General features: G+C 45.3%; 1 protein-coding gene across 3 annotated transcripts in view; it reads right to left on the bottom strand.

The window, feature by feature from the left end:
* Positions 1-20,791, bottom strand: part of MGMT (O-6-methylguanine-DNA methyltransferase) — a 300,789-nt gene that overhangs the window by 6,311 nt on the left and 273,687 nt on the right. For all 3 annotated transcript variants that reach the window (XM_054435997.2, XM_054435998.2, XM_054435999.2), the window contains one exon: positions 2,098-2,237. In XM_054435997.2, coding sequence (XP_054291972.1) covers positions 2,098-2,237 — 140 coding nt within the window. The remainder of the gene's footprint in view (positions 1-2,097; positions 2,238-20,791) is intronic.

The following is a 20,791-nucleotide window of genomic DNA, read 5'->3' as shown; positions in this document are numbered from 1 at the left end:
GGGGGAGGGTGTTGCCACGCTGCACATGTCAGTTAGTGGAGCTTGTCCTTACAGCAAAAGGGGAGCTGCACACACAAGGGAGCGAGTGGAGTCGGCGCCCACTGGCGGGACCACTCCCATCTTCACGTGTGTGCACGGAGGGAGCAGAATCCACCTCAGTGGGGAGAAGACAAGGACTTACTCTCCTCAAGGGGCACAAAGAATAGACACTGCCTGAAACAGTCACTGCACTGGTGCAGGAAGAGGACCCCCAAAACCCCATTCGCATCCACAGTTCTCATGGGCCCTACACGGAGCCACAACACAACAGCATCTGAGCTGCCTTTTTATCAGGTTGAACACTTCAAAACTGACTCACAACCGGGGAGAAGACAGCGGCCTTCCAGAGGGGCATGTAGGTTAAGCTTTATTGGGAAACGTCAAAAACCATCCTCAGAAATTTGATTCGGAAATATCCGCCAATGCACCGTAAAAATCAGATCCCTACTGTGTGGTACAGATGTTTTACGACAACGTAGCTGAAGACGCTGCAATTAACGTGCAACAGGTGCAAAAGGAAGGGCCAACTGCGCCCACCAGCCACTGTCACCAAAACTGAGGACAGGAAGAGACGGAGGAGGTGGGGATGGTGGCTGTCCCTGTGGTATCTCACTCCTGGGATATTTGGGATATTTTAATAGGGCAGAAAGCTCGCCTAGATTAGGGTGTACATTACGACAATGCAATCCACTACAAACCTACCGGAGCTGCTTTTTAAGGACTAACAATGCAGTTTTGTGCAAAAGCCTACGTAACTGTCATCTCCTAGAAACGGAGGCTCTGCCCCCAGGCTGCTGCAGCGGGCAGCAGGAGCAGCAGGCTGTGGTGTGAACACGCCGGCCTCTCCCCTGTGAGCAGGGATGTAAGTAGTTTTGGAAATAGACAGCAAAGCCACAGCAATTTTTCAAAAAGCGAGGTCTATCTGATTTAGTAATTTCCCATCCCATGATGGAGTGATCATATTTGCACTCCCTGATCAGATGGTATGCTTCCATCATGCTAGAAACTTTCATAGAGCTTTCAGGAGAAGACACTGCCAACATGACCACACACCATCACTGGGTGAATATTCCAGGGGCGTTCTCGAGGTTGTGTGGGTTCTCCCAACAGGCCACGCAGACTGGGGCACCCTTCCTGCCCCCACACACACAGGCACGTGTGGCGTTGGCCAGGCCCACATGACATGCTGTGTGTGACTTACTACCTCATGCCAGATGGCCCGCGGCCCAGTTGCCAGGCCTGGGTGCTGTGAGATGGGAGAGCAAGGGCACCCACGTTGCCCCCAGGCACCACAGGCCATGCTGCCCCACCCATGCTGTGTCCCGGTTGGGCCTTGTCCTCTGGGAAGCACGGCCTGAGGCTGCATAGCCTGGGAGCCTCGAGTTCAGTGAAATCTGACTGCAGACGCTTGGGAAGGATGAGGACACAGAAGGGCTCTGGGGAGGGTGCCATCCCTGGTGAGATATGATGTGCATGCGGTCCAGGTCCCTCGTCCCATGCTGCAGGGCCTCCTGCCTCATGTGCTCACGTGTGGTGATTTAGCTCTTGAGACCCAGGGAGCCCTGGGCCTCAGGGGGAGTGCAGCCCACAGACAGATGGGGTTGGATGTGCACCCTTGCTCGGCCATCCTGCTAGGATGCAGGCACCTCGCAGATAGGCCTTTTTGTCTGTTTTGTTAGCTGCTATACTCCGGGCACCTAGAAGAGTGTGGGCCATAAAACAGACATCCAACACTTCCACCTGCTGAGTGAGCGGGTGGGGCCCCCTCTGCCTGCTTGCCACTCCTCCAGGCTCCCTCCTCTCCTGCTCACTGTGACAACCAGGAGCTCATGCAGTGGAGACGTGCTCCCGGGGTGGGGGAGCTTCCAGTAGTGTGGTGCTGCGGTGGCCTTTGCCTCTTCTGGAGGCATCTGGCACAATGGTCCCCATCACAGATGTTGCCCCTCTGCCCACCCCAGCAGCACAGCCTGCCTTCCGGGGAAACGTGGGATCAGATGACACCCTGCCACCCTGCACGCACCCACCACCCACAGCCATGCCTGCGCCATGAGAACTCACAGGATTGCCTCTCATTGCTCCTCCCACTGCTCGCGCAGCTTTGGGGTTGCCTGCCAGGGCTGCTAATTGCTGGTAAGAAATCACTTCTCCGAATTTCACAACCTTCAGCAGCTTCCATAACACCTGTCTGGTGAATGACTCTGAAAGGAAGAATGCAGGATGATGTTATTTGGACAAACGGCTTCAGCAGTTCTGATATAAATAGCCGCTAGTCCCAAAACAGGAAACGCATCGACACAAATAGAGGTGTTATACTCAATTAAAACACGGCCTCCATGCACTGCTGCCACCACACCAGGTGAGGAGACGCGAGCATGTGGCAGGCCACCATGCAGGCTGGCCCCTTGGAAGGCATCCCCAGAGCTGGCACCGCAGGTTTGCAATTTCTTTCCACCTTCCCGTGTTCCGCGTGGGGTTGTGTGTGCCACTCTTCTAGCGACTGGGCATGTGTAAGTGAGCTCATGGCTCAATTAATACGCACAGAAGTCCCTGCCTGCCCGCCTACTTGGAAATCTTTTGTACTGCTGGTTAATTTCCAACTTCAACTGGGACAAAGAAGGCAAAAGCAGCCACAGGCCAGGCTGCGATATTATGCTGGCTGTCCACATCCAGCCGTGTGCAGGATTCCCCCAGCTACTGCTTGGAGTGCCAAGCACCACAGTACGCAGGGGCTGCCGGTGACCTTGGCTACGGGCATCTTTAGTGAATAGGGCTGCAAAAATAAAATGACTTGATTCCCATTTTAATTGACTAACCACATCTAACTGCATTTGTGCCGCATCCTGCTGCAGGAATGAGGAGGTGACTGCAGGAGAACATTCTCTCCCTCTGCCTCCAGGTTTCAGAACTGTTACCTGGGAGTGGTGTTGGCGGGAGAGAAACTGGGGCATGCGAAGAAGGCCTGTCTGAATCAGTACCTATTGTCTTTCCAAGGGGGACATGCAGCTCAGGAGCACTGGAGACAGAGCCACGTCCTCCATCACAGGGGCTCCAGTCCCTCCAGGGGCAGGAGTTTCTGAATAGCAGCAACAAAGGGAAGGCTTCCGCGGGCAGGAACGATGTTCCGAGTGTGTCCACAAGAACACTAATTACACTTGGTGCCAAGCTGGCAAAGTGTGATTTGGCTCTTAAAGGAAACACACCCTTACATGTGTGTTAAATAATAAAAATCACTTCTTAACTGAAGGGAACGATAATCACTTCACTGGGAAAAAAATCTGTTTAGTCTTTATTATAACATTAAGCAAATTAAACATCAGCATAATCCAGGTGATACTGGAAAAGGGTCATCAAAGAAATTAACTTTGTTGTTCATTAATTTACATGGATTAGTAGAGGGCAAAAAGATAGCAAATGTGCTCTAGTTTTTTATGATATAATTTCAAACTGTACACCATTTGTGGCAGGAGGGTGACTTTGGGGTTAATCAGACTGATTTGTCCTTTTAATTGCTTTCTATTCAAAGAAAATTCATTAGATAATGTTCTCTTCAAAATTCATGAATCAATTTAACTGAAGAAACCACATTAACAGCTTCGGGTTCATTAGCACATGCAGTTGTATTACCGGCTGATGGCTGGGGGGGTGGTGGATTTCCTTGGGCAAATGCACTCTGTTTACTCTCATTTCTTCAGAAAACGTTTTGAAATCAAACTGCTAATCATTATTATGGTTGCTGTTGTTGTTATGCCTAACTTTAAAAAAAAGCAAAGCAAAGCAAGGTAGGCTGCTGTTGACTTGGAGGAAAAGAGATTTCGGGGACAGCTGTCTTGGAAAAGAAACAATGAAAGCAGCACATCAACACCGCAAGAAGCAGAGGCCAATTTCCTGCCTTCCTCGGCGAACACAGAGTTGGTGGTTTTGTTTTCCGTGCTTTCCATTAGGTGTTCTGGGAGAACGGCCTGGAACTTTACTAAACTTGTAGGAATGAAACGAGGGAGGTGTGTGCAAACCTAACTGGAGCGCAGAGCAGTTCCGAGAAACAATGGCACGGTTCCAAGGGCCTCATCTGAGCGCCAGCCTCAAGTGCTGCTCTGACAAATTGCTGCCAAATTACAGAGCACCTTTCTTTCCAAGTGTAAAAGTATCGTATAATAAAACAATTATATGTCCATAGATGAGCACAGAGTTTATCAAACATGTTCAGCTTCATTGTCAGTTTCTCATGGGAAACCATTTCTTAACTGGTCCGTACCAGGCAACATATGAGGAAGTATAGCTCAAACAATGCAGTATTTAGCAATCAGGCACCTGATTTTACAAATGTATCTGAAAACTCTGTTTCACCCTGCAGCGAACAAATGCAGTAATTAGTTAAAGCAGCTCTCAAAGAGCACAGTGCTTCGAACCCTAGCCTGTGCAGAATCACATGGCTGAATGACACCCGTTCTTGAAGAAGGGCAATCCTTGCTGTTAAGCATCATATTCTATAATCTAGTGAAATCCACTCATAGACATTAACTCATGTGGAAAATAGAAGTTCTTGAGGTTGAGGTGACCATATCAGTCCTCAGTAGCTGGAACAATCACTTCAGGTGGCCCAAAGGGGCAACCATTAAAACAGCAGCCTTCTGGTCCAGGCGCGGTGGCTCACGCCTGTAATCCCAGCACTTTGTGAGGCCAAGGTGGGCGGATCATGAGGTCAGGAGTTCGAGACGACCATCCTGGCCAATATGGTGAAACCCCATCTCTACTAAAAATAAAAAAATTAGCCGGGCGTGGTGGGGCTCGCCTGCAGTCCCAGCTACTCGGGAGGGTGAGGCAGAAGAATCACTTGAACCCGGGAGGCAGAGGTTGCAGTGATCTGAGATTGTGCCACTGCGCTCCAGCCTGGGCGACAGAGCGAGACTCCGTCTCAAAAAACAAAAAACAAAACAAAAAAAACCCAGCAGCCTTCTCTCTTTCACCATGGGCCTCCCCAGAGGGCAGCCCCGAGACCTGGGGGCTCTGTGACATGGCCTCCGAACGCCACATTCTGGATGTTCCTCTCTCTTACCCCTCCACTTCCCTTGTTTCCTTCCCAAACTCGCCCTTCCTCCTGCCTGTCCTGTGGTGCTGGGTACCTTGGGCTGGGCTTCTGTGGCTGGGGTCAAGGGAGAGGACCTGCATCTTGGAGTCTCTCTATCTGAAGGACAGGGCTATTTTCATTTCGGCTTGGGCAGCTATTTAAATGTGTGCACCGTAACTGCCTCACCCAGAGAAGACTGTTTTCTAAACCCTCTGCCTGCATTGTGCATCCTCTGCCAAGGGTCTGGATGCCCTTTTCTGATGCTAGTCATGGGAGAAATTGTTTTGCGTCACAGACACTGGGTTTTTATGCAAGGTGTTTTCATGCCACGCCATGGAGTGGAGCTCAAGGCTCTGAGCAGGCCTGACACCTGAACCTGGACCAACTCAGCCAAACCCAGCTCCAATAAGGAAGACAGCACACACCAGAGCACGGCAGGAGGACACAGACCGGGACCAGCCTGGCTCTGCCACTGCTGAGCTCAGACTCATCACTTCCTTATCCTGGGCATCCATCTCTCCTCGGTGATAATCTGCTAAGAGCCACCTCAGCAAACACACCTGTGCGTCCACTGCACACGGCCAGGCTGAGAGCACAGCCAATAGCAGAGCTGGCCAGGCAGCTGGCCCTCTCTGAGATCAGGGCTCAGACAAGCACTGAGGGTCTCTTTCCTGGGAGGCAGACCACTGTGCTTCCAAGTTCTTGAGGAGGAGTCTCCTTTCCCTCGACCATCACAGCTCCGTGGGTGGTGACCTGTCAAGGTCTGTGTGGCTTCCTGGGGGGAAGGGGCATCCTTCAGCAGCCCAGGCTTTGGGACTTTTCCTTAGCCAGGCTGCAGGTAGCAGGGGCACACTCAGGCCCATGCACACAGGTGCTACCTGCCGGGCCATGCCTGCGGAGCATCTCAGTAGCTGTGCTGTGGCCATGGCCAACAAAGAGCAACAGAGCAAGAAAGAGCAGGGCCTCAGCTCCTGCAGGACATCCCTGTGCAGCAGCCACTGGCCTGGAAGGGGGATCCCCAGGAACTGGTGTCCCTGGCACAAGTCACAGCTATTTGACCTAATGCTCCCTGGCCATCAAAAGCAGCCAGAATAAACTAACCTGAAACACAAATGGAGGGAAAGGGGGATTCTGATTCCAGGTAAAATGAAGCAAGCACTCTATACTTGTTTCTTCTACTGAATGTCTTTATAAAACCTGGACAGAAGGCACAGAGCAGCTATGTGAGGGCTGGGAAGAGTCAGTAGTAGTGGGCAGCCTTGGAAAGAAGATAAGAATTTCAAGTACCACAGAAAAGATGAATGGGCTTCCTGGGTTATCCCTCTGTTGTCCTCAGCCCAAAATTACTACAGCCTGAGCCCTGGAGGCAAAGCCTGGCACAGCTGGGGAGCCCCCCTACGGGCTCTAATCCACTTTGAGGAAGGAAAAGCATCTCCTACTGCTAGGGTTTCAATGTGTTCCTGTGTTGGAAACAACTGCCACTGTGACAGTGTTCAGACGTGATTAGGTCATGAGGGCCCCTCCCTCAGGAATGGATGAATGCTGTTACTACTGGAATTGGTTATTGAGGGACTTTGGCCCCTTTTTTCCTGTCTGGCATGTTTCCTCGCCATGGAATGCCTTCCACCACGGGGTGGTCCTCGGCAGATGCCGGCGTCATGCTCTTGGACTTCTCAGCCTCCAGAACTGTAAGCCCAATAAATTCCTATTCTTCATCAATTACCTAGATGGCAGTGTTGTTACAGCAGCAGAAAATGGGCTGAGACAACTACGTTCAGGGCGAGTGAGGAATCATCCCTTTTTGGTGTTATCTCTGAGCCCTTGAACCTCAGCTCCTCCCTAAGCAATCTTGTGGTGTGGAGGACAACAGGGGCTGCAGGAGCCCAAACCAGTGAGTGGGGGATGGTCCCTTTGTGTTGGGAAGAGGTGTGCTCCCCCTAAGAGGTGGGCGAAATGTCTTTGCTTTTTACCTCTGTCTTCCTGATGCTTGGACCCAGATTGAGGTTTAGTAACAGGAAGAGGTTAATGGAATGGGGTAAAGCCCCAGCTGTCTGTCCAGGGGATTGAAGAGGGAGCCCTGAGAACTAAAATGTGCCAATAAGATTGTGGAGGAAAAGGAGTTCATGGAAGCAAACCAAAAAGCTGTTGATAAATTTCTGGACTCACCTGTTCAGGTGAGCTGTCTACTTCCCCATCTATGCACATGTGGATCCGACCCTAAACCACAGACTTTGAGAACTGAGGTAAGAATTAGGCACTGCCAGTTCCCAAACTGGCTGGTGAATGGTGCAGAAAAGAACTATCTTAAGAGGACTGCAAAGGGTTTGAAAATTGAACAAATATTGAAGGCTGGTCAGAACTTATGAACTAACTATATCCAACCAGGCTGACTGCCTCCTAAAACAAAAATACCAATATTATCTGTAGGATTTATATAAAACCCAGAGTCTCATAATATTCAAAATGACCAGGAAACAATGCAAAATTACCAAGCATGCAAATAATCAGAAAAATAAACTCACCAGGGAAAAGATAACTCATGCCAAGGCTGAGATGACCCAAAAGTTGAAATCATCTGACAAAAAGTTTAAGAGATTTGTTATAAAAATGCTGCAAGGGAAGACACTCTTGAAACAAATGAAAAAACACAAATAGAAGCTATCAAGAATAATAAAGTAGAAAATTTAGTATTGAAAAATACAATAACCAAAATTAAAAACTGTATTGCACAGGATCAATAGTAGAATGGAGATGCTGAGAAAAGAGTCAATAAAACTGGAGCCAAGTTAACAAAAAATCATCCAAACAACAGAAAGAAAAGTATTTAAAACAGACAAAAAGAGAACACGTGAGACAAAGTCAACAGATCTATTTATGTCACTGGAGTTACAGAAAAAGAGGAAAAAGAGTGTAGTACGGGAAAAAATTCAAAGAAATAATAGCTAAAATTTTGTCAAATTTGGCAGAAGATATACAACTATAGATTTAAGAAGCCCAGAAAACTGCAAACAGGACACATTCAAAGAAATCCATTCCCAGATAAATCATGATCAAACTGCTGAAAGCTTCAGAGAAAGTCTTGAAAGCCACTAGAAACAAACAATGCATTATGTACAAGGAAACAGTCATTTGAATGACTGTGGAATTCTCATCAGAAACTACTGAGTCCAGAGGAAGTAAAACAGCACTTTTGAAGTGCTGAAAGAAAGAAAAAACCTGTCAACTCAGGATTCTATATCCGATGTTTAAGAATCCTTCAGGAATGAAGTTAGAGACATTTTCTGATAAAAACGAAAATCTAAGGTAATTCATTGCCAGTAGATCTGATCTTTAGACTGGCTAAAGGAAATTCTTTAGAAAAAAGGGAAATGATGGTTATAGTTATCCAGATACTTACTCTAGAGAAGCTTGGAACATCAGGAATGCAGGCAGAGTAAGAAAAATGTAAGTATATGGAAAACTATTACAGGCTATTTTCCTCAAGTTTTTCAAGATATGTTTATTAGCCAAAAGCAAAAATTATGACAAGTGAGATGAGATTTTCAATTTATGTAAACATAATGCATGACACTATAACATAATGGGAGAGTTAAAAGGATCTATATAGTCATAAGATTTCTATATTCCACTTAAAAAGGTAAAATAGTGATTCCAATTAGACTGTGAAAGAAAGTATTATAACCCCTAAAACAGTCACTAGAAAAACTATATGAAGAGATATAGTAAAAAACACAACAAATAAAACAAAATACTAAAACAAGTTAAAAATAGCTCAAAAGAAGGAAGAAAGAAAAAGGAAAAAAAGAGGGAACAAACAATAAAATGTTAGACCCTAAATTTAAATATTAATAATTACATTAAATGTAAATGATCTAACCACACCAAGGAAAAGATAGAGACTGTCACAATAGATTTTTAAAAACATGCACAAGAAAATGCTGTCATAAGGAATTCACTTCAAATGATACCTGTAGGTAGGTTTAAAGTAAATGGATAGAAAAAGATATACCATGCAAACACAAATGTAAAAAAAAGTTAATACAAGACAAAGCAGACTCAAGAACAAATAAAATTCCCAGAGGGTAAGAAGGAATACTACATAGTGAGAGGGTCAATTCACTAAAACAAATCATGAATTCTAAATGTATGGGTGTCTAACAACAGATTTCAAAACTCACGACAAAATTCAAGGAAAATTAGACAAATCTAGAATTACATGTGGAGACCTAAACACTTCTTTCTCAATAATCAATAGAACTAGGTGACAGAAAATCAGCAAAGATACACAAGTAAAAAATACTATCAACTGACTGGATTTAATGGATATTTACAGAACACTCCACCCAATAACAGTAGAATCTATACTCTTTTCAAGTGTACATAAAACATTGACCAAGATATGCCATGTTCTGGGCCATAAACCTTAACACGTGCAAAATGACTGCAATCATACAAGTTACATCCTCTGATCATGATGGAATTAGACTAGAAATCAACAAAAACCATAATAGAAAATTCTCCAAACATTTGAACAGTAAACATATCACTTCTAAATAATCAATAGGTCAAAGAGAAAGTCTGAAGGAAAATTAAAAGAATATACTGAACAGAATGAAACTGAAAATAAAGCATATTAAAATTTATGGGACAAAGCTAAAACAATTTTTAGAGGAAAATTTATAGTATTAAGTGTCTATATTAAATCCCAATAATCTAAACTTCCAACTTAAGAAACCAGAAAAAGAAGAGAAAAATAAACTCAAAACAACCAGAAAGGAAATAATAAAGGCAAAGGCGAAAATCAACAAAATTGAAAACAGACAAATGATAGAGTAAAATCCATGAAATCAGACTGACAGAAAAGAAGAAACAATCAGTATCAGGAATAAAAGAGAAGATATTGCCACAGATCCCACAGATATTAAAGAGATAATAAGGTATTCCTACAAATAACTGTGTACTAAAATCCAACAACTGTGAATAGACCAATTTATTAAAAACTACAAACTACCAAAACTCATCCAAGATGAAACTGAATACTCCTATAACTATTAAAGAAGTTGAATTCATAGCTTGCAATCTTCTGAAAAAGAAACCTCTAGGGCCAAGATGATTTTACCAGTGAATTCTATAAAATGTTTTAAAAATAAGATTGATTTGACATAATTTTTTCCCGAGAAAGGAAGATTTTCTAAAGTGTTTTATGAGACCAGCATTACTTCACCATCAAAACCAGAAAAAGTCAGAAACCAGAAGAGAACAGTTCAGTATCTCTTATGAACACAGGGTAAAAATCCTCAACAAAATATTGGCAAATCAAATCCAGCAATACATAAAAAGAACAAGACATCAAAATCAAGTGGGGTTTGTCCCAGGAAAGCAAGGCTGATTCAATATTTGAAAATAAATCTACATTATGAAACTACAGTCATCAAGACAGGGTGGCACTGGTAAAAGAACAGACACAAAGGTCAATGAAACAGGCACACACAGATATACAGTCATTCCTTGGTATCCATTGGGTATTGGTTCCAGGATCCTTCTAGAATACCGAAATCCACGGATGCTCAAGTCCCTGATATAAAATGGCATATTATTTGCATATAACCCTTGCACATCCTCCTGTAGACTTCAAATCATCTCTAGATTACTTAGGATATCTAGAACAATGTAAATACTATGTAAATAGCTGTTATACTCTATTGTTGAGAGAACAATGACAAGGAGAAAAAGTCTGTACACTTTCAGTAAAGATGCAACCATTCTTTCCTTGTTGTTGAACATTTTTTATCTGCAGTTAGTTGAATACATGGATGTGGAACCCATAAATACAAGGGACAAATGTAGACTTTGACAAAGATCTTCGACAAAAAAAGCAAAAGCAATTCAATGGAGAAAGGATAGTCTTTTAAACAAATAGCCCTGGAACAATTAGACACCACATGAAGAAAAAGTGAATCTAGATACAGACTTTATACCTTTCTCAAAAATGAACTCAAAATGGATCATGGACCTAAATCTAAAAAGGAAAATCATACACTTTCAGAAGATAACACAGGAGAAAATCTAAGCAACCTTAGGTTTGGAGAAGAGTTTTTAGATACAACATGATTCACGAAAGAAAAAAATGAATAAGCTGGACTTTATTAAAATTAAAAACTTCTTTACTGCAAAAGATGCTGAGGCTCTGAAAATGAGACACACTAGGAGAAGATATATGTAAGACACATATCTGAAAAAAGACTTGCATCTAAAATATAAAAAGACTCTTAAAATTCAACCAGAAAAAAGTCAAACAACCCAATTAAAAAATGGGCAAGTCTTAACAGACACTTCATCAAAGAATATATACAGGTGCCAAATAAGCACAAGGAAAGATATTTAACATAATCATTTGTCTTTAGGAATTGTAAACTAAAACAATGAGTATGATTACAGTGGCTTTTAGAATGGCTAAATATCCAAACACTGACAGTACCAAAAACTGCTGGCAAGGATGTGGAGCAAAAAGGATGATTAATCATTGCTGATGGGAATGCAAAACGGTACAGCCACTTTGGAAGACTGTTTTGCAATTTCTTTCAAAGCCAGAGTCTTACCATGTGATCTGGCAATTGCACACCTAGGTATTTACTCTACTGATTTGAAAACTGACATCCTCACAAAAACCTGCCTGTGAATGTTTATAGCAACTTTATTAACACTGCCAAAAGTTGTAAGCGACCAAAATGTTGTTCGATAGGTGAACGGATAAACAACTATGGTACATCCATACAATGGAATATTATTCAGTGAAAAAAATGAGCTATGAAGAAGACATGGAGAAAGCTAAATGTATACTGCTAAGCAAAGGAAGCCAGCCTGAAAAGGCTACATACTGTATGATCCCAACTAGATGACGTTCTGGAAGAAGCAAAACTATATAGACAGAAAAAAGATAAGTGGTTGCCAGGGGCACTTGCAGAAGGAGTGGGGGACTGAATAGGTGGAGCACAGGGAAATTTTTAGGGTGTAAAATTATTCTGTATGTTACTGTAATGGTGAAAGCATGATATCATACATCTATCAAAGGCCATAGAACCTTACAGCACAAAGAGTGAATCTAAGCAATGTATGCAAATTAACAACAACAAAACATTTAGGAGATCAGGGGATCCTGGGAAGAAACACAGACTGTGACAAGAGAATCTGACTGTATTATAAACTTATAAAACATCCTCACTGAATGGGGGAGGAGAGCTGATTTCTCCAAAAGTAACTTGAAAGTGAGAGAGGCTATAAGACTAAAGGCAAAAGGAACTGCACATAAATACTGAACTCTAGTTGATAAAGTTGTTTCCCATGAGCATAGGTGTTAAACTCTCTGATACTATTCTATATGTATACTGGGCTTGAATAATTCAGTAAATGGATGGCAGAAAGTGTGAGCCAGGTTTCTCATTGTGAGTGGGAGTTTACAGATAAGTAAGGAGAGGAGGCTAGAAGAATTCATGTGATGATGGATTACAGTTGTAGATATCAGTAGGAACTAATGTTTAGCTTAATATAGACACAGATAATTGCATACAGAAATGTTTACAATATATATCTGTCCATGGGTTAGTACACACAAAGCTACTTCTGTGGTCTGTCAACTGAGAAGACTTAGAAACAACACCACCCTAGTAGCAAGGAGCAAACCTAGTGCCCAGTACATGGTTTCTCATGCATTTTATAATAAAAGACACCAGACTCCTTCAAGAACTGGCCTTTTCCTCCCTAGGACTGGGACAGGAAATACACAAGATGAGCCTTGAGAATCTTGCAGTGTCAGAAAGTCAGGACACACTCCAAAACAAAATGAAGCAAAAGAACAAAGACAAACATTCCAGACAAACCACAATGAGGAGAGTATGACAAAGGGACACCGGAGCAAACTGCACAATCTCCCAAATGGCCAAAACTGGAATAATCTCAGCAACAAAATAAAGTAGTATTGGAAGACAACCCAAAATATCAATATCCCTGAGTCCATACTAACATAAAAAAATGACTGAAAACAGAAATAGGTGAGGGAGAAGAACTCTCCCATGCAGAAGCATTCCCAGTAACTTATGTAGATACTGTGTCTTCAAGGAGCATAACTCCCCATTCCTAAGTGTGTTAAGTACAGCAACTTCTTTGGGACGAGTGCAGTACGCAGCGGAGATGGGGGAAGAGTAACTTTATCATGGAGTCACCTGACAAACACCACTACCCAGCCAGGTAATCAAAGTTGACATCAACAATGATAAATGACACTGACAGCATGACTCCTTGATAAGATCTCAGGAAAATGACAGCTTATCTATGTGGTTTTTCTTCTCACACACTATAACCCCAGTCAAATCATGAGAAAAGCATAAAACATTCCAAAAGAGGAACATTCTACAAAGTAGTTAATCAGTACTCCTTAACACTATCTAGGCCATCTAAAACTAAGGACCTGTCACAGCCAAGAGGGGCCAAAGGAGCTAGGATGACTATATGTAATGCAGTATCCTAGGCAGGATCCTGGAATGGAAGAAGGGCAGTAGGCAAAAACTAAGAAAACTTCAAGATCATAGGACATTAGTTAATATTAAGGTAGCAACACTGGTTCATGAATCCGTAATACATGTACCGTACTAATGTAAGATGTCAAGTGTAAATGTCATCATAATAAGAATTAATGATATAATTTGGGAAAATAGGTGTGGAGTATCAGAGAACCCTACTAATTTTTCAATTTTTCTGTAAATCTGAAACTATTCTAAAAACAAAGGCTATTAAAAACGAACATTATCTATCATATTAATATGCTAGAAAAACACATAATCTATATCAAGTCAGAAAAAATATTTAATACAATTCAACATCCATTCATGATAAAAGCTCTCAGCAACCTAAGAATAGAAGGTAACATCCTCAATCTGACAACTGTATCTGCAAAAAACCCACAGTTAACATCATACTTCACTGTGCAAAAAAAGCAAGATGAGGAAATACAAGACAATTGTCTTAGAAAAGAAGAAACAAACTCTCCCTATTTGCAGACAACATAATGTCTATGGCAAAAGACCCAGGAAATAATAGAAAAGTCTTAGAACTAATAAGTGAGTTTAGCAAAGTCACTAGACACAAGGTCACTAAATAAAAATCAATCACCTTTCTATATACCACTGATAACGGCTCCAACCAAAATAAAATACTTAGATGTAAATCTAACAATTTGTATATAGGCTCTGTTTGTTGAAAATTACAAAATGCTGAAAAAGTAATCACAAGAATGTCTGAATAACTGAGGAGACATATCATGTTCATGGAAATCTCAATATCATAAAATTTGAATTCTAACAAACTGACCTATAGGTTTATTATCATTCCAATAAAAAAACCCTAGGAGAATTTATTGCAGATAGACATGTTGACTCTAAAATTTAGATGAAAGGGCAAAGGATTGAGACTAGCCAACATATTTTACAAGAGACAAAAAAGGTTAGAGAAATCACACTGACAGGTTTCAAGACTTACTACAGATAATAATAATTATGTATTTGCAAAGGGATAAATACCCAGATTGTTGGAGTATTGATGGAGTTACTGGATGGAGTTAACGGAATAGAAGAGAGATTTCCAAAACAGACCTACTGAAGCACGACCAAATGTTTATTGACAAAGGTGCAAAGGGATTTCAATGAAGAAAGCATATTATTTTCAAAAAGAGGTGCTGGAAAATTGGATATCCATAGGCAAATAGTGAAACGTGATGTAAATCTCATGTCTTACTTAAACAAATTAACTCAAAATATATCATAGATTTAAATGTAAAACATTAAAAAAAAGAAAGAAAATATATGACAAATCTTCATGACCTGGGGTTAGGCAAACAGTTGTTAGATATGTCCTTCAAATCATGATTTAAAAAAAAAAAGAGAGATAAATTGAACTTCATTAAAAAGGGAAAAAAATTGGTTTGTGAAAAAGTTTGGTCTATGAAAGTCAGGTTTTTTTTTTTTTGAGATGGAGTCTCACTCTGTCCCCCAGGCTGGAGCAAAGTGGTATGATCTCAGCTCACTGCAAGCTCTGCCTCCCGGGTTCACGCCATTCTCCTGCCTCAGCCTCCTGAGTAGCTGGAACTACAGGGGCCTGCCACCACGCCTGGCTAATTTTTTTTTGTATTTTTTTACTAGAGACAGGGTTTCACCGTGTTAGCCAGGATGGACTCGATCTCCTGACCTCATGATCCACCCGCCTCGGCCTCCCAAAGTGCTGGGATTACAGGCATGAGCTCCCACGCCCGGCTGAAAGTCAGTGTTAAGAGAATAAAAGACTAGCTACTACTAGCTAGGAGAAAATATTTGGAAACAGGAAATCCAACAAGAGTCCTATCCTATCCAGAATATATAAAGATTTTTCCAAACTCAACAGTTCCAAACTGAAACTCAACAAACCACCTAACTTAAAAAAAAGGCAAAAGACTTGAATTGACACTTCCCCAAAGAGGATATAAGGAGGGGTCAATAACCACAAGAGAAGATGTTCAACATAACTGGCCATCAGGGAAACGCAAATGAAAACAATGAGATATCATTACATATCTATTAGAATGGCCAAAATAAAAAAACAGATCAATGGAGATATATCCACATGGTAGCGTACACTCAGCAAGAAAAATGAATAAACTGTAGATACATGCAACAACTTGGATGAATCTCAAAGGCATTAACCTGGGTGAAAAAAGCCAGGCTCCAAAGGTTAAATACTGTCTGATTCCATTTATATGACATTCTCAAAAACACAAAGCCACGGTGTTGGAGAATACGTTGCAGTTGCCGAGAGCTGGAATAGGGGTGGGGAGAGGCCGTGGCTTCCAGGGGGCGGTGTGGGGGTGGCCGGGTGGTGGAACTCCCCTGCACCCTGATTTTGGGGGTGGTTACAGAAACACACACACGCGTTAACATTCACGGGACTGTATACCCCACAAAAAGCTAATTTCACTACATGTTAATTTAAAAAATAAATTAACAAAAAGATGAGGGAAAACACATTTCCAAGTTACCTTCTCTTTAATCAAAGGGAGTTTTCTCCCCAAAGTTCAAGACACTAGGGACCAGTACTTCCTATTTAAAAGGGAATCTAGGTCACATTTTCTGCAAAATCTTTCCCTCTGCGAGGCCCCACCACCTGCCATGCTCTCACAGAAGGCTGTCACCATGGAGGGCCCCTCCACCAGACTCACGGAGGACCAGGCACCTGCCTCCCAGGGCTCTATCCCAACACTCAGCACTGTGGGTGACCCAGAGTAGACATCCAGTAAGCGCCTACTGGGTGAAGCAAGGTGGGTGGTTTCAGCATGGAGCCTGGGGACCATCCTTTCCTGGGAGGCTGGAAGACAGTGAAGGGCAGCATCTTCTGTAAACACAACCAGGGCCTACAGATCCCCACCCAGCATCTACTTCAACCTGGCCAAGAGGAACCTGATAAACCTTGCGCACACGGCTGGCGCTGTGGCGGGCCAGGAGCTCCTGTGGTCTGTGGTCCCTGTGGAGGCGCACACTGAGAGTGAGTGGGAGGAGGTGCCTGCAGCCCCGTCGGCTGGCTCTCTGTGGCATGCAGGAAGGCCATGGGGCCTGTGTGGCCCAGGTCTCTGCAGGCAGCCTTTGCCAGGCCTGCGAGGGCTCAGGCTCAGGTCAGGCATGGGGTTCACAGCAGGGGGAAGGTGCTGCCAGCTGCTTTAGTATGGTCCCTGAGGGAGGTGCACCCAGCTTCAAGGTGCTTGGCCAGCCAGAGGTGGGTGACCTGCAGAAGGAACAGCCCCTGACACCTGGCTCGTGGCTTGCTCACTCTGAAGGCAGGGGACACGATGTTACACACTTTCCATGGGGCTGGGCTACCAGGTTAGTTTGGATGTGCTCTGCACGCCATGGAGCTCATAGCCAGCTTGTGCACAGCTGCCCAGGCACGGAGGTGGCCTGGTGCACACCCATGCCAGCCCTGTCTAATGCCTTGTTTAGAGACTCAGCAGTGGGGTTGTCTGTGCTTGCCAGGAGCCAGACTGAGTCCCAGCGCTCACTGACCCCTAAGCAAGAGTCCCCTGGGCCTGGACAACCTGGCCTCTAGGAGGACAGGACACCACCACTGCCTGGTTTTTGGAATGTCTTTGGGGCAAGCTTTCAAACACGTGCTTGAGGCTGAACAAGCACAGGCTTTCCTCCTACCCAGCCAGATGCTGTTTTATTCATCATGGAAGCAGAGGCTGTCCTCATCTTCCCTCACCAGGTCATCCCATCCCGACCAGGCATGGCCAGCATGAGTGCTGAGAGGCCTCTATAAATAAAAACAAATACAGTGAGGATGGCCCTCCAAAGCTCCAGAGTCAAGCCCACCTGCCCTGGCTGCTTCCACCATTAGGATGACCATCCGTAGCCAGTCTGGACACAATCTCTTCTTTCCATACGCTTTACACACTATTTTATTTACGCATATGACACAGCGGCTATGGAATACAATGTGGTTTAAGTGAAAACAAAGGCATTTGTTTCAGCACGTCAGCCATGACCTCTATGGGAACAAGGAAGAAGCTAACATAGAAGAAGACAGTCGCCCCAAAGGTCCAGGAATGCTCCCAACCAAGTCACACTATGTGAATGAAATGCACGCACTTGCACTTGAGGATGCCAGACTGGGGCATGGAGGGAGTGAGTGTGCGGACAATCGGCAGGGACAGACTGAGTTGCTAAAACACAGACACCTCTGTCAGAGCTGTGGGCCAGTGAGGCCACGATGCCACCAACCAACACACTGATGCACCTCTGTCCACTGACAGCTGCTGCACCCAACAGGCTCGGCCAACGGAGGGCCACAGAGGACATCTCTGACTCATGAAAACGGATGCGTGACAGCGTCTGTGGATGAACAAAGCCCCAAGTCAACGTGGGTTTCCAACATGCTATGAGATATGCTGTAAAAAATGGTGGCATTCGCCAGCAAGCACCAGTGGGAACCCTCCTGAGTGAGGTGATGGCGAACGAGGTGCCAGAGTGGAAGTGACAGGTGGGCCTGGGTCTTGGATGGGTAGCAGTTTGCTGGGTAGAGATAAAGTGGGTATTCCAGATAGATCAGGAATGACCCACCCCGCTCCACCCAACAGCCCACCATATACCACCCACATAGCAGCCAAGAGGAAATTACGGAAGACAGTGATTAGGTGGTAGGATTTCAGAGCCTCTCGAATCCAGGCACGGCTCCATTTTTTATCATTTGCCACCTCTGCGAACGCTAAGCATCAAGTTGCCATCTTCCGGCCCTGATGACCTGGCTCTGAGCATGGGCTGCTGCGGTCCTGGGGCATTGCTGAACGCCCCAGCCCTGAGGACCTGGCTCTGAGCATGGGCCGCTGCAGCCGTGGGGCATTGCTGAATGCCCCGGCCCTGAGGACCTGGCTCTGAGCATGGGCTGCTGCCGTCCTGGGGCATTGCTGAATGTCCCGGCCCTGAGGACCTGGCTCTGAGCATGGGCCGCTGCAGCCGTGGGGCATTGCTGAATGCCCCGCCCGGCCCTGAGGACCTGGCTCTGAGCATGGGCTGCTGCGGTCCTGGGGCATTGCTGAACGCCCCGGGTCGCGCACCGAGGTGGGACTCATCCCAGTGCTCCTTCCAGCCCTGCGCACGGCGTGAAGTCATTTTCCTGCGGATGGTGGAGTTATTGGAGATCATAGGCTAAGGGTGAATTCATGACCTCTGGCCCAATAACTTAAGAAAAAAGGGAGCTTCTGGCTCCTCCCACACAAGGACCTGCCCCACCCAGTAGGCACGTGACCTCCCCAGACAGAACACTGACATGGAGGTGCAGCTCAGCGCTTGAGCCAACAACGGGAGGATGCCACACTGGGGCAGGTGCCTGGCCATCAGTCCCTTAAGTTCTGTTCTAGCATTTTGGGAGCCAATTTCTACTTCCCCAATCATTATCCTTCCCCAAAGTCTCCCCGGAGCCCCTCACTGAGCCATGACATCCACTTTGCAAAGCTGGCTTTGCGACTCCCATTTAGAAAGGAGGACTAGGCTCAGAGCCACGGCCTGACCTACGGGCTGGTGGGGGCTCCGAGCCTCACTGCTGCTCTCTCAGGCCTGGACGGTGGGCCCAGGCACCCAAATGCTGACACAGGCTTTGGGTCATCCCTGTCTGGAGCCAGCCCAGCTTCTGCGGCTCTGCTCTGGATGAGTCTCAACTGACTCAGGGCCCAGGCACTGGCCACCTCTGGGAAACGTGATGCATGAGAAAGCTTAGTGGTGGAAAGCAGCCTCGGTAGTGTGAGTGTGTTGGTGACCCCACTCAAAATATCAGTCCCTCCTCGAACACAAGGGTAATGGTAAGCTGGGAAGAAAACTGGCCTCCCTCTCCCTAAAATGGAGACACTGACGTCTACACCTTGGAGACTCGTATAAACATCAAGGCTGACCACACAGCACTCACCACCTCCACCATGGGTCGGGTTCTTGGTGCGAGGGCCACATGCAGTCCTGGCGAACCTCCCAGCCTCCTTTCCCGTGCAGGGGAGCCCTCGGAGATGGGCTGCACGCCTCACACCACACGCGTGGCCACTCGACCGCAGGTGCGGCTTGCCGGCAAGGCCAACAGCAGCCTCCCGGGTGTTGCTGTTCAATGTAGCCTTTTGGGGAGAGTTAACATTTTTCAAAAATACAGGTCTTCTTCAGATGGGCCCTACTGGGCCAACTGATAAGGCTTCAGCTCAAGTAGACACGGCCTGTTATTTTGTGGACTCAACTCATCTGGGTCCAAAACTATTTCTGCTGTGACCAGGGCTGGGGAGGCTGAGTTTCAGACCACTTTTCAAAAGTCAAATCCATTCTTGGGGAAGAAAGTTTGCCAAAACAGAGCATTCCAGAGTGCCCGCCATGGTCCTTGGTACCCAGTGTCCAGCCAATAAGCGTGGAAAGCTGTAAGTGGTGCAAGGGCCAAAGGCATCCAACAGACGCTCCTCAGAAAATGCAAGTTTGAGCAACGTCAGGGAAACGGGTAGGGGCCCTCATTTGAAGATGGTAACGTAGGTCTGGAAATTTTGGTAGCTGGGCTTAAAATGCAATTATCACAGTAAGTGCCAACACTTACTGAGTGCTTGCTAGGTACCAGGCTCTGTTCAGTGTGCTTTCTCCTGTTCAGTCCTCAAGGTCCCCCATCATCCACTCTGCAGGTGAGAAGTCCCCCAGGCCGAGACGGCAGCCTGTCCAAGGTTGCCCTGGGGGCCTGCAGCAGGTGGGGCCAGCGCTCTCCTAAAAGCCCCTCTGCAGGCATCCCATGCCTGCTGCTGTCCCTCAGAGCTCACCACAAAATGTCCACAGCTGAGCTACTTCCTGGACCACTGTCCTGTCGCCCCTCCATTTCCTCCTGGTAAAATGAGGCGCCCAAAACAGTAAGTGCCATCTGAGGGTAAATGAGCTCACCTGTGTGAAAGGTGCTTTGTATGTGGAAAGGACAGTGCAGATTTTAAGGACTGATTTTTCTATCCCTTGACTCTCCTGTCCCGCTTCGTAAGGCATTCTTAACTACATGGTAGTTGGTAAGAGGACATAAGTCCTTAGAAGACCTTCTTGCTCTCCCTGGTTTCCTGGGGCCTCTTCCCGTCTCCTGTAGTGCTACCCCCAGATGGCCTCTCTCAGGCTTTAAAAA

Source organism: Pongo pygmaeus, chromosome 8, assembly GCF_028885625.2.
Source record: "Pongo pygmaeus isolate AG05252 chromosome 8, NHGRI_mPonPyg2-v2.0_pri, whole genome shotgun sequence".
Taxonomy (NCBI): Eukaryota; Metazoa; Chordata; class Mammalia; order Primates; family Hominidae; genus Pongo; species Pongo pygmaeus.
This window is presented reverse-complemented; position numbering and strand designations above follow the sequence as displayed.